Source organism: Protomyctophum bolini (genome assembly GCF_963924005.1).
Source record: "Protomyctophum bolini genome assembly, chromosome: 4".
Lineage (NCBI taxonomy): Eukaryota > Metazoa > Chordata > Actinopteri > Myctophiformes > Myctophidae > Protomyctophum > Protomyctophum bolini.
Window position 1 is genome coordinate 1,178,803 of NC_137865.1, and position 15,216 is coordinate 1,194,018.

General features: G+C 44.6%; 1 protein-coding gene across 1 annotated transcript in view; it reads left to right on the forward strand.

Moving 5' to 3' along the window:
* The window catches only part of pkp3a (plakophilin 3a), a gene marked incomplete at its 5' end in the record, with an annotated part of 49,208 nt that overhangs the window by 17,567 nt on the left and 16,425 nt on the right, over nt 1-15,216 (forward strand). Inside the window, 5 exons of the mRNA XM_080761187.1 lie at nt 943-1,037; nt 3,162-3,383; nt 4,963-5,205; nt 5,925-6,229; nt 11,602-11,725. Of these exons, the coding sequence (XP_080617313.1) occupies nt 943-1,037; nt 3,162-3,383; nt 4,963-5,205; nt 5,925-6,229; nt 11,602-11,725 (989 nt within the window). The remainder of the gene's footprint in view (nt 1-942; nt 1,038-3,161; nt 3,384-4,962; nt 5,206-5,924; nt 6,230-11,601; nt 11,726-15,216) is intronic.

Sequence of the window (15,216 nt, forward strand, 5' to 3'; positions counted from 1 at the left end):
GGAGAGACAGTGTAGTGTCTCCGTTTCGCCTCAGTGCTGAGTGACCTGTGAGTGTCTCTGTGCTGAGACTAGACTAGACCCAACTGGTCTGCTGGAATCTCTGAGGTGTTTTAGCATTTGGAAGTAAGGTATCACGTGCAGAGCAACTGCAGCTTCAAGCGGCTCTGGTGTGATGTGATTCAATGTACACTCGCGTCCTACGTTGCTATTTTTATTAAACCTTAACTCCTCTGCAGCCGTGCCCGAGATGAACGAGATTAATTTACCTTTGCACAGGTAGCCAGGGACGAGATCCCGAGATTTGATGAATTAGCGTTAATCCAGAGTTGAAATCCAGAAAAGATGAACAAAGGGGACCGGGGAACAAAGTTTCGGCCTGACGATGTATTAACCCATTCTGTGCGGGAACCCCTGTTTGTGTTCTAAGCATTATGTTATACTTTAGCTATTGAAAAATAGCTATTTTTGAAAAATCGTGAAAATGTGGCAAAGAAATCTTTGAATATTCTTTCAGCGTTTTTTTAAATCTTTGCTTCTGGGGAGGGGGGGGTTTCCTGGAACAACATATTTTCAGACGGGGGTCGGCGGCTAATTACATATATTTTTGGGCGTCCTTGACATGAAATATTGAGGGGAGGGGACGACGACGACGACTGTTTTAACTGAACTGCCGGTCTGTATTAACCTGTAAAAACAAATGAGCTTCATTGGCATGAGAGAACATACGTTTACTTTACATTGCCAAAGCGAGTGTGAAAATGCAATAAAAAAATTGTAAACCGAGCTATGTCACATTGTGTCGTTTATATATTTATATATATATATATATATGTTATACAGGGTATAAACAATAAAGCTATTTTTTGCAGTCGCTTTGGGACAAATATCTTCCACCATGTCTAAAACTCTCTCTCGCTCTCTCTCTCTCTCTCCCCCCTCCAGAATATGGAGGTTCTTCTACCACAAAGTTCCAGACCTACAACCCAGGGTTCACCTCCAAGTCCTCCTACATGTACACAGGCTCCCGCCCCGCCATGGTCAGTACACACACACACACACACACACACACACACACACACACACACACACACACACACACACACCTCCAAGTTCTCCTACATGTACCCAGCCTCCCGACACGGGCCCGTCATGGTGTGTGTGTGTGTGTGTGTGTGCGTGTGTGCGTGCGCGCGTGTGTGCGTGCGCGCGCGCATCCGTGATGTGATATGTCGTACAACGCTGTGACAACCTCAGCCCAGGCTCCAGATTCCTTCTCTCCAGTGTCATTTTGTCAGCTCAGTACAGAGTCAGACCTATAAACACATGTTGTTTTACTCATGGATTGAAGTTCTCATTTAGATTCCATATTAGAAGCCAGTGTGTCTTCTGTGAAAGCATGGCTGCGCATTGCGACTTTTCAGGGCTGGAAAAGCCTGCAGTTTCTATTAGCTTGGATTCCCCATCGATGATGTCACTGGTGGACGGGTTTCTGAACGGCCCACAGCCCGATGATGTCACTGGTGGACGCGTGTCTGAACCGCCCGCAGCCCTCCTATGAGACGTCACAGACCCATCGATGATGTCACTGGTGGACGGGTTTCTGAACCGCCCCGCAGCCCTCCTATGAGACACAGACTGAGTGGGAAATGTGGCATTTTATCATGATTATTAGTGAGGACCAATTATATGGAGATAGGTTGAAAAGTGGTTGAAGTGGTCCTTTAATTGTCATACTAATAATTGCGATCCATGATTGTAATTGTGTTTTGAATATTGAAATATATGAATAAAACAATGTCTGTTTGCCTCGTAATCAGATACAGGGCATGATATGAAAAAAATCACTGACGTTCAATAAATGACTGACATATAGAGCACCGAAGTCTGACGTCAATATCGGTAGAGGGCGCAAATCCACGGGTTCATGCACTTTTTATTTGCATTGTAATTATCCCCATAGGGGAGTTTTAGATCGCCTCATATAAGAACTGTGTTTGAAAAATAAACATGTCATCCAGGCCGTTTCATGGATATGATATGAAGAATCACCTGCCTGAGAGAAAACACTATTGTTACTGCTACTGATTAGTTACATTTTCGCTAGACACAGACTGTACTGTATCATATATGAGTGACTGACTGTCGTAAACGATACAGAGACACACCTCCCTGACAATAACGCCGAGGCAGCTTGTTTATTTTTGGGCCACAATGCTTATATGAGACGATTTCAAGTAGGGATGTGTAAATGTGTCCAAAATGAAAATCGATTTGTATAATTCAATATTAACGATTAATTCTTCCCCCCCAAGGGGTACCCAAGTCAAAAAAGTTTGGGAACCCCTGATGTAGATGATTAACAATAATTCTAACTCTTGAGAGTTAATAAGGGTCCATTTGGTTACTGACTCCATCTTTTAAATGAGGACCACTACTGGTGGTCCCTGGACCACTGTTGAGCCAATTGATCACCATAGCAACCCCAGCCTGATTAGGTAAATTCCCAACACCTGCTAAATCCTCCAAACCTGTATCTTGATTGGATTCAATCTCCACTCACACTCAGTCACTCACACTCATTAAAAAAAAAAACGAGATTTTCTTTTTTCGATTATTAATTTTCATAATCGATTTCGGGTCCTATTAACGATAATCGATGAATCGGACCCATCCCTAAGATCACCCCATGTTATTCTCCATAGAGAAATGACTTCGTGAACCAGGGGGATGAGCGAGTGACGTCGGGACTTCGGCGCTCTATTCATTCATCTCAGTCATCATAGTATAAAACATTGCGTAAAAATAGCTGATCTACAAGCTTACCGGCGTGTCACAAAGTGGCACGTTGTAAGCTTGTAGATCCGCTGATTTTTTTCCTAACGTACAAACATTTTTCAACGTGGCAACGTTTGTGATTTATCTCAAATAATTTGCGATTAGACGATTATGTAATAACGGTGACTGGCCCTAAAATGTGAAGATGCCGTCGTCAGCATTGTGTCCATGTTGTATAGCCACAGCTTCATTCAGCTGTTCGCCGCTTCACCTCCCAATGTATGAATGAATGGCCCCATCGTAAAGCGCTTTGAGCACTTTAAGCGCTATAAGAATGCAATTCATTATTGTCCTCTTGTCCGTCCCCCCCCCCGTCCCCCCCCCAGGCCCGGCCCATGTCCCAGTACTCCTCGGGTATGTCCGGAGGCTACACGTCTCGCTCGGCGGTGGACTTAAACCAGCTGAGGATGAGTACTGTGGGAGGAGGAGGAGGTGGCGGCTACCACACCTCCATCAGACAGCAGGGTGGAGGTGGAGGAGGCTACACCACCCGTCTCAACGCTGACACCCTGTCCCTGCACTCCATGAGACAGCAGCCACAGTTCCAGGTCAATGATCAGTTTGTAAGTCTGCTGTTTTTTTTGAAAAATCGTGATAATGTCGGGCGCAGATCTTTGAATATATATTCTTTTTTTAAACTCAAATCTTTGCTTTTCGGGGAGCGTCCCTGGAACTGCATATTTTCAGATGCGGGGGTCGGCGGCCAAATACATTATATACTTCTAGGGGTCCTTGACATGGAATAGGTTGAACACCACTGATATAGAAACATATAGGGTTCTTCCGAAAACTGTCAGGATTTAGAAGACATTTTGTAGAATCGACCTCGGGGTCTAAATGGGTTAAGAATCGTCCTCGCGTCTAAACAATACTTCTGATGCCCAGGATGTCCACACACATTCAATGAGACGTGGGGTGTCTGGGACGTGTTTTGGGACGTCTTAAACGGCCGCTGTTGGGCAGCGCCCCTCCCGACCTGTTTGCGTGTCGCGCGTACCTTGTTTACGGCCCGATTTTCTTTGGAATCTACACTGCCTCCGCACAGTCAACCTGTTAACATCCCAATCGCCCAGGACGAAGTTCACCGTCCTTTCTATTAGCAACACCCAGCGATCAGGACGAAGTTTCATCCAAAAGACGAAGTTTGTTGATATGAACCCGATCTACAAGCTCGTAGCGTGCCACAGAGTGGTGCGCTACGAGCTTGAAGGTCTGCTATTTTTGAAAAGTCGTGAATGTGTGCAAATCATTGAATATGTATAAACATTTTAACTAAAATATTTGCTTCTGGAGGGGTTGCCTGGAACAACATATTTTCAGATGGGGGTCAATAGAGATAATTCTGGGGGTCCTTGAGCACAACTGACAACATGGGTGGAGTTTGCATTGTTTCCCCGCGTCCCCTAGGGTAGGTACCCTCACAAAAAACGTGCAGTAATCCTGGTCTCTAAACTGCCTCCCCCTGGCCAGCCTGATGGAGGGGAAAGGAACTGGTTGGAATAACGTGTTCCTTCCACGCGCTACGTCCAACCAGGGAAACTCCCCCCTGTCAGGTGTAAAGGATCAACTTGGACACTCGGGCATGAAGGAAGCATGAGTTCAAGTCCGTTGCTCTCCCCATGTCCCCCATACATGGGGACTAGGTTGGCGGAGGGTGTGTACTGAGCCCAGGATCACATTAGATAATTGACACAGGGGTGAAATTTATTTATAAGAAATCACACCCGTGTGAAATGAGTGGTGCAACTCCCCCCACCTCTCTCTCTCTCTCTCTCTCTCTCTCTCATTAGCAGGAAACAGTGCAGCACTATCCCTCTCTCTGTTTCTGGCACAACAGCGCCCCTACTGGTACTCATAGTCATAATATACTGGTGCTCATTAACCAACACAGACACACACAGGTGAACACAGGCATAGGTGAACACGGACATTGTTGTTCCTTGGAGTGGTTGCACCACTCCAAAAAAAAAAGAAACATGTTTTTTTTCCAGGAAACTATTAGGATTCAGAAGCCTTTCTTTCAGTCCAAAATGGGTTTTTAATGGATTAAATAACCCCCCCCCCCTGGGTGGCAATGGGTACTAGTGATATTAACCTCTGACCTTTAAACCCCCTCCGTGTGTGCAGAACTGTATAGAACCCAGCGACGCGGGCAGCATGGTGTCGGACCGCGACTACGGCGGCGCCCAGGGCGGAGGAGGAGGAGGAGGGGGGATGAACGGCTACGGCGGCGCTCAGGTCCGGCTGCAGCAGCAGCGGAGCGTCAACTCGGCCTTCCCCATGAGACGCAGTCTGAGCGGCACGTTGTCCTCCAGAGGAGGCATGATGATGGTGGACGGAGGGGGAGGAGGAGGAGGAGGAGACATGGAGGTCGGTCATCCGTTCGTATGTTCGTTCGTTCGTTCGTTCGTTCGTTCGTTCAAACTAGCGAGAAAATATTCGGCAGAAAATGGCTGAAAATGCATTTTCGGCACATTCGGTTTTTTCGGCCCGAATAGGCAGAAAAATATATCGCCGAATAGTGTAAATACAATTAATGCATTCAAAAGAGCTGAATAAATGTTTAATTAGACCCATAATAGTGATTATTATTTAGTTCAAAGCTTTATTTATGGGGGGGGGGGGCATGGTGGCACGGTCGGTAGTGCCGTCGCCTCACAGCCCCCCCAGGACCACAATTTATATAAATATATAATCAATATATAATCAATGTTAATTTAACTCTTGAGAGTGTACAAAATGGAACCAAAAGGACCCATTTGGTCCTTGATTATGTTGGCTAAAATACGTAGGCTAAAATCCTTGATTATGTTGGCTAAAATACGTAGGCTAAAATCCTTGATTATGTTGGCTAAAATACGTAGGCTAAAATCCTTGATTATGTTGGCTAAAATACGTAGGCTAAAATCCTTGATTATGTTGGCTAAAGCTCGTAGGCTAAAATCCTTGAGCTAAAGTCCTTGATTTTGCGATGAAATATGCAGGTTTTTATGTGATTCGCTCTATGTATGCGTTCACCTTGCGTATACGGTGAAGTCACTTTGCACGAAGCGCGTCTCACTCAATGCCTGCATTGCAATTATTTCCAGGTGCTCCCGTCTCAGTTTCACTCGTTCAAGGGGCCCGCCTACCGCACCATCAGCCGCATCAACAACCGCAACACGCGCATGAGCTCGGCGATGACCACGCAGTCCTCCCAGATGCACCAGAGCGCAGGCGGCGGCGGCGGGTTCATCATGGACAACATGGGGTCGCAGGGCAACCTCGCCATGATGCAGCCGGGCAGGCTGTCCCGCGCCATGTCGGTCAAGAGCTTCCACAGCGTGGGCAAGGGCCACGACATCTTCGACGGAGGCATGGTGGGCAGCGCGGGAAGCATGGGCAACCTCAGCGGGTGAGAAGAAGAAGAAGGGGTGGAAACTGACTGGACATGTCGTGTTTGTTAAGCCATTTTGGCGGGCGGGGAACTCCCTTTTGGGGGTTTTAAGCATTATGGTGTACTTTTTTAGCTATTGGAAAATAGCAGATCTACAAGCTTTGTAGGTCTGCTATTTTTGAAAAATCGTGAAAATGTGGCCCAAATGTTTGAGGATATTCTTTCAGAGCGAACGTTTTTTTAACTAGAATCTTTGCTTCTGGGGGGGGGGGGGGGGTCCCTGGAACAACATGTTTTCAGATGGGGGTCGGCGGCCAAATACATATATATTTTGGGGGTCCTTGACATGAAAATGTTTGAGAACCACTGACATAGAAACACTTTTAGACCATATCTGTGGTCATCATTATGGGCATACCTAGAAAATTGGAAAAATTGGTCTCAAAAGTGTCCTTGAGTGTGTTTCAAATGGCCCCGCACGGGTCTGTAACTCTGATAGTGTACAAGAGTTGTGCAGTTGTATACCCTGTTGGTCCCCAGACCTTTGGCCTGTTCAGGAATCCGGCTCCGACTGCTTTTGAAAACCGCTCCCGGTGACAGTTGGAGAACCGACCTAACAAAACAACACCTTTTGAAATGTTTCTGGAATGCTGTTATTTTTGCCATCTCCCAAAGTGCTTCCCGCCCCAAATCATTCTAATGTAGATCACATCAGCAGACGTACTACTATGGGCACAGTATCTGATCACCTGGCTATGCAAGAATGTGTCATTCATAGGCAAAGACAAAAAAAGCAGGGATATGGTTTCAAACATAGCAAATTGATGTCACCGGTTTCTGAACTGTCCACAGCCCTCCTCTGAGACACAGTGAGTGAGTTGACAGGTTTCTGAACCGTCCACAGCCCTCCTCTGAGACACAGAGTGAGTAGACAGGTTTCTGAACCGTCCACAGCCCTCCTCTGAGACACAGTGAGTGAGTTGACAGATTTCTGAACCGTCCACAGCCCTCCTCTGAGACACAGAGTGAGTAGACAGGTTTCTGAACCGTCCACAGCCCTCCTCTGAGACACAGAGTGAGTTGACAGGTTTCTGAACTGTCCACAGCCCTCCTCTGAGATACAGAGGGGCGGGAACCCCAAACATTATGTAATTGATTGAAACCTTTATTTATTCTCGAAAGAGCAATTGAGGTTCTCCCTCATTTTCAATGCTGACGAGATTACATTTCATACATTATATAAAACAATTTAAAGACATGCAGTTTATATACACAGACAAATCTTCATGTAAGGCAAAGACATATATATAGATGATGAGACAGACATAAATTAGAAACAGTTACATATTGAGGTAGGGAGGTTCAGAAGCAGGTTGTTAAATTGACCATATGATATTGGGGTATTAATTTTCAATGTTTGCTGTAAAGTGTTCCATGTGGTTGGGGCATCGAAGCAAAAGGCTGACTTTCCTAGTTCGGATTGTATGGATGGAACCTCTAGTTTAAGCCATTCACTTGAACGGGTCTGGCGAGTATTTATTTTCCATTTTAATAGTAGTGTGATGTATGATGGTAGCTTTTCATCAATGGCTTTAAAGATGAATTGTTGCCAGTGCATGTTTCTCCTTTCAGAGAGGGAAGACCAACCTACTTTATTATAAAGGGTGCAATGGTGAGTGCTATAATTTTCACCTGTGATGAACCTTAATGCTGAGTGATAAACTGTATCTAGGGGTAAAAGAGTGGTAAGGGTAGCATTTCTATATATGACATCACCGTAGTCCAGAACTGACATAAAAACAGCATCAACAACCCTTTTTCTACAGATCATTGGGAAGTTAGCTTTATTTCTGTAAAGAAAACCGATTTTCTGCCTTAACTTGGTGGTGAGGTTAGTGATATGATTTTTTTTGCTATTTTTTAGCTTTTTTTAATACTTTAGCTATTGAAAAATAGCAGATCTACAAGCTCATAGCGCGCCACCAAGTGGCGCACTACAAGCTTGTAGGTCTGCTATTTTTCAAAAATCGTGAAAATGCGGCACAAATCTTTGAATATAAATTCTTCCAGAAGATTTCGACGTCGGGCCTAAATGGGTTTTAAACCAAACTCTCTCTCCCAAGCCTCTCTCTCACACGTATGTATGCCAGTAGTGTGTCAGCGATTTGTGTACCCGTGCCTGAGGTTGCATAACCCTGGGTTAAAGTGCTACACCGACTATGTCACAGAACATAAACGTGGATTTTTGTATGACGATGCGTCCAAGTCGGTAACTATCATGAGACAATAAAAAAAGGCGTCACTGTAGGCTATATGCGAGGAGGACTGAGTGACGGAGGAAACCACAGGAGATCCCATCCTCGGCGACAATTGATACTGTGTCGTTTTAGAAACTTAATAACACGTTGAGGCGGTGATGTCATAGGGGGGGAGGGGCGGGAGGGACTGGGGGGTGACTCTGGTTGGACTGGTTTTGGGCGTGTCAGCGTGGCTCTTTTCACACCACCGCCAACCAACACCCAGCGGTTGCCATGTGTGCTGATTACAAGCGACTCTTTTAGCCCTTTTTTTTTCTTTTTGTAAAATATCATTGGTGGTTTTTTTGCGATGTTGACAGGTTTTGGGGGCTTGTTTCTAAAGTGTAGTTGTTTATTTGGGCTTGTTTCGGAAGTGTACGGCAGTTGTTTATTTGGGCTTGTCTCTAAAGTGTAGTTGTTTATTTGGGCTTGTTTCTAAAGTGTAGTTGATTATTTGGGCTTGTTTCTAAAGTGTAGTTGATTATTTGGGCTGGTTTCTAAAGTGTAGTTGTTTATTTGGTATTGTTTCTAAAAGTGTGGTTGCTTATTTGGGCTTTTTTCTAAAGTGTAGTTGTTTATTTGGGCTTGTTTCTAAAGTGTAGTTGATTATTTGGGCTTGTTTCTAAAGTGTAGTTGTTTATTTGGGCTTGTTTCTAAAGTGTAGTTGTTTATTTGGCATTGTTTCTAGTGTAGTTGATTATTTGGCATTGTTTCTAGTGTAGTTGATTATTTGGGCTCGTTTCTAAAGTGTAATAGTTTTGCTTATTTGAGCTAGTTTCCTAAATGTTGTTTTAAACCCAGTTACCAGGTTATTAAAACGGAAAATAGCAGATCTACAAGCGCAAGTCTACAAGTGCCTGGAATATCTTTCCAAATGGGAGGGTCCACGGGGCTAATTAGTGTCAATTTGCGGGTCCTTGACATGAACCACCAGAAACGCTTTGCCCTCGCTGCAGGTTGCAGCTTCATTTTCCATCCACCAGCTGTTTAACCCATTCTGAACGGGAACCCCTTTTGGTGTTTTAAAGCATTATGTTATTATGTTATTATGCACCGAGTGCCGCGCTACGAGCTTGTAGGTCTGCTATCTTGAAAATGTGGTGCAAATCTTTGAATATATATTCTTTCAGAACGTTTTTAACTCAAATCGTTGCTTTTCAGATGGAGGGTCGGCGGGCCAATTACATGTGATTTTGGGAGTCCTTGACATGAAAATGTTTGAGAACCACTGACATAGAAACAAGAGGTTTTTTTTCTCAGAAAACTGCCAGCATTTAGAAGGCATTTGTAGAATCGTCCTCGCGTCTAAATGTGTGTTAAAGGGCACAACAACACATTCCATCTCCTACCAGCATGCTGTTACTACGTACGGAAAGCAACAGTGTTGTGAAAGGACTGTTGAACGTGTCAACAAGCTAACATACTTGTGGATAACCGTGTCGTGTCAAAGTAGAGCAGGCAGGCAGACAGGCAGGCAGGCACGCAGGCAGGCAGGCACGCAGGCAGGCAGGCACGCAGGCACGCAGGCAGGCAGGCAGGCAGGCACCATAGGCAGGCAGGCAGGCAGGCACGCAGGCAGGCAGGCAGGCACGCAGGCAGGCAGGCAGACAGGCACGCAGGCAGGCACGCAGGCAGGCAGGCAGGCAGGCATGCAGGCACGCAGGCAGGCACGCAGGCAGGCAGGCACGCAGGCACGCAGGCAGGCAGGCAGGGCTTACTTTAGGACTTACTTTTCTTTTACCAACATTTTCAGTCAGATTTAGATTGTCTATAGTTCTCTTTGATCCATGCATACTGTATGACCCCTTTTCCACCGGTTGGTTCCCAGTGGGAACCGGTTCTTTTTGGTTTTTAGTCCATGAGCCAGAGCTCCAAAATTGGTGGGCAAACTATACCCTATATTAAATTGTTTATAGGATCAATACAAGCAAATTAATACATAACTCGTCCACAGTAGTAGCTTTTTCATATTTTTTATTATTTAGCATATTTCCCTACATAATGCCTCATTTGCATATTTAAAAATGTAACATTTGTAATACAATAAATCGTTGTCTGCGTGCAAGTACTCAATTGGGGAAGTGTAATGGTGATAACAATCTAATATAGGTATGGTTTTGCACACTCAACGTTCCAATGTTGGAGCTCTGGCTCATGGACTAAGAACCAAAAAGAACTGAACCGGTTCCCACTGGGAACCAACCAGTGGGAAAGGGGCCAGAGTGTCTCCTATCACAGTGGACGCATTAGTGGTGTGGCTTGGTGTTGTGTTGAACAGGATTGAATCACAATGAGCGGGGGTGAGGTGGGTTCCAGGGGGTAAGGCCAATGTATAGTAGCCTTTGACCATGCGGTTTGTTTTGGGAAGTCTGGTAGTTTACATACCGTTGTTTGGTGTTGTGTTGGAACAGAGTATAGGGATGCACCGAATGGGACATTCTCGGCCAATACCGAATATAGGAAACAGTTGGCTGAAAACCGAACACCCGAATATTATTAACATTTTGTATCATTTTTATATATCTTTTTACCAGTTTTTGTGCCACATTGCTGCCATGGCCATGATCCAGTTACAGTAACAGTGTGCTACAGTACAGTACAAACAGATTCACATTCAGTACAGTACAGTACAGTAACACAGTGTTGTGTGTGTGAACAGATTCACATTCAGTACAGTACAGTAACAGCGGTGTGTGTGTGTGTGTGTGTGTGTGTGTGTGTGAACAGATTCCCATTCAGTACAGTACAGTACAGTAACAGTGTTGTGTGTGTGTGTGAACAGATTCCCGTTCAGTACAGTACAGTACAGTAACAGTGTTGTGTGTGTGTGAACAGATTCCCATTCAGTACAGTACAGTACAGTAACAGTGTTCTGTGTGTGTGTGTGTGAACAGATTCACATTCAGTACAGTACAGTAACAGCGGTGTGTGTGTGTGTGTGTGTGTGTGTGTGTGTGAACAGATTCACATTCAGTACAGTACAGTAACAGCGGTGTGTATGTGTGTGTGTGTGTGTGAACAGATTCACATTCAGTACAGTACAGTACAGTAACAGTGTTCTCTATGTGTGTGTGTGTGTGTGTGTGTGAACAGCATTGCCAGTCTGGACATGTCGTCGGCTGTGGAGCACCTGAAGGACTCCGACCCGGCGCTGCAGGTCCTGGGCGCGGCTTACATCCAGCACGAGTGCTACAACAACGCCGAGGCCAAGCAGGAGGTAATTATAATAATAATAATAATATACGATTTATATATAGCTGCTTTTCTGGGTACCCACAAAGTCGCTTTACAGAGAGAGGTATACAGACATTTATTAGAAAACTATTTAAAAAGCTTTAAAAGGTTAAAAAACTAGAAATCAAAATCAAAAGAGGGACAAACAAGAAGGGGGTGTGTGTGTGTGTGTGTGTGGGGGGGGGGGGTTATGTAGGGAAAGCCAGTTTGAAAAGGTGGGTTTTGAGTGTGCTTTTGAACATTTCGAGGGTGGGTAACGATGCTAATAACGGATATCACACACAAACCAGTACCACACACGATCGAACAAAATGTGTTTTTGGCGGGCCTTGATGCCGTCATAATGACTGATTTTTATATACATATGCTGAAAATAGCCGATCTACGAGCTGTGTACATGAATGAATGCGTCTGTATTTGTATAGCGCTTTTCACGACATACTTGACACACTCGTGTTAAGTATGTTGTGACATACCCCATTTCCTGTCGGCCTACTGTCTGTCCCTCCATAAAAAAAATATAAAATAAAGGCGAAAGCCACGAAAAAACATAAAAAAAGAGAGAGCGCCCTAGATTAGGAGAGACGAGGCATTTTTTTCTGCAGCGGTAAACGGGAAGTGAACGGGACCGCGCATGAACGAAGAGCGAAGCGTATGGTGGCCTTGGAGTCCAACTAAAGAATTAAAATTAAAAAAAATAAAATTCAGGATATTCTCTTCTCTCGTCTGGTATCTTTGAAGATGTGCCAGGACGTGTGCACACGCCATTGCAACCCGTCGATTGGGTTGCTTATGACGTTTCCACACCGTCGTCGTATGGTCTGAAAGCGTTTTAACAGAGATGCATGATTGTCTCAAAGAGCTCCTCCGCGCTCACAAAGCACTTCCTGTGGGTTTAGGGACGGAAAGAGATAACCTTTGTATACGTATCGGGGCGGCTCCTTTATTCACTGCACCTTTTGGACCGCGACGTTCCCGAACCGTGTTGGTTTTGACAGCGAAAAATGTAGTGTTTTTTGTCACAGTCTGGATAACTTTTCGTTTTGGGCCATTGAGACGCTTCAGCTCAGGATTATGCGGCACGTGTCATTTATTGCAATGCTGTTAGCGTTTACTTTGGAGGTTGGTGGCTCTGCTCATGTGATGTTACAGAGTGCAACACGCACACAATCTGACATCACAAACCCATTTAGACCTGAGGACGATTCCTCAAACATTTTCATGTCAAGGACCCCCAAAATATTATGTAATTGGCCGCCGACCCCCATCTGAAAATATGTTGTTCCAGGGACCCCCCCCCCCCCCCCCCCCAGAAGCAAAGACGTGAGTTAAAAAACGTTTGCGCTGAATATATATTGAAAGAATTTTGCGATTTTTCAAGAAAAATAGCAGATCTACAAGCTCGTAGCGCTTGTAGGTCCGCTATTTTTAAATAGCTAAAGTATAACATGCTGCTTAAAACTCCAAAAGGGGTTCCCGTCCAGAATTGGATAAGATAAAGACATTACATGGACATAACACAACATAACAACGAATTGATTGGGGGGTCCGGGGAGAGATCATTAGAAGTGACTTCCGTGGCTCCGTGAACTATCGCTGTGCTGGATTTATGTTTTTAGGCGTCTGGAATGTTTGGAGTGTCGTAGTGTAGTGTAGTTTTAGTTGACTAGATATCATAAGATTTTAGTCGGCTAAATCTACAGTTGATTTAGTCGACTGAAATGTATCTTAGCTGGGCGTGATGGAGTTGTAATGCCTGATGTATACTTGGCTGCATGCCCGAAGATAGCAGATCTCCAAGCTCACAATGCCTCCCAGCGCGACACGTTGCGAGCTTTTAGATCTAGTGTGACGCAACGAATCATAAAATGACTTGTCTTTTAGTTCTATTGGATCTCTTCTCCATTAGTCCTCGACTCCCTCCCTAACATTTTAGTCTAGTTTTTTATTTGTTGTTTGTACAAAAAAATTTCAATATATTTAGTCATAGTCAACTCATCATAGCTTAGTTTTATTTCATTTTTGTCAGTGACAAAAAAACATTATTTCGTGATAGTTTAGTCAACGGACTCAACCTTGGTTGTGAGTTCGAACCCGTGGACACTGCCAACTCAGTGGATCTATATAGCACCTTTCATACATAAATGCAGCTCAAAGTGCTTCACAGGGCAAAATAGCAATAAAAGACAAGCACATAGTTAAAATGATAGAACAATGGTGCAAAGAACAAAACAACAGTGTGAAAACAGACGGAAATAAAACACAACATGCAGCAAATCACTCTGGAGTCAGAGTAGGAACGCAGATATTAAAACTCAACTAAAAGCAAGAGTGAAGAGGTGAGTCTTGATTTGAAAAGAATGTCTACAGAGGGTGCGTGTCTGAGCTGGAATGGTAGTTTATTCCAGGCCGTTGGCCCTTAGAAGCAGAAAGCTGCCTCACCATATATTTTTAAGGCACTTAAAGCCGGATGAACCCCTGGGCACCAGCTCAGTGTATGAGTAGCACGGCTTGGATGTGGCTGCATGTATACTAAGTACTGGGAGCTGGTGGTACAGTAGGATGTATACTAAGTACTGGGAGCTGGTGGTACAGTAGGTGGATGTATACTAAGTACTGGGAGCTGGTGGTACAGTAGGTGGATGTATACTAAGTACTGGGAGCTGGTGGTACAGTAGGTGGATGTATACTAAGTACTGGGAGCTGGTGGTACAGTAGGTGGATGTATACTAAGTACTGGGAGCTGGTGGTACAGTAGGTGGATGTATACTAAGTACTGGGAGCTGGTGGTACAGTAGGTGTGGCGCTCCACCTCAGCAATCCTATCCAAATCCAACTGCCAGGTGTGTCTTTGGAACCGGGATAGACTTTGACGATAAATAAGCCTCTATGACTAATTATTAACCCAGTCTGGCCAGGAACTCCTTCTTTGTGTTTATATATATATGTAATAATATATATTCAAAGATTTGAGGCACATTTTCACGATTCTTGCCGCGTCCCTGGAACAACATATTTTCAGATAAGGGGTTCGGCGGCCATATACAGATAGTTCTGGGGGTCCTTGACATGAAAAGAAGTTGAGCATCACTGACATAGAAAACATGGGGTTTTTCAGAAACCTGTCAGGATTTAGAAGGTCTAAATGGGTTCATTCCTTTGTGTGTGGCGTTTCTTGACAAACTCAAAGCATGTAACTTATAAGCCTCGGCGGTCCCGGAGGGTTTCCCTCGTTTGCAGTGCGACGTCGATTAGTTAAAAAGACGGGAGTTAATGGTTAAATAAAGTATTCCTTCGTTGTGTTGAATTGTCCGGGGGTTAGTGAACGTGTCGATCTCCATTAGAGGTCTTCTGAATGATGCACAGGAAAAACATCGAAAGTCAGATAATCCCAGTTGAGAGCAAACCCCTCGGGACTCGCATGTAGCTGTCAGTCACAGACGTTGCTCAATAGTTATGTTGGCATTCTTTCTC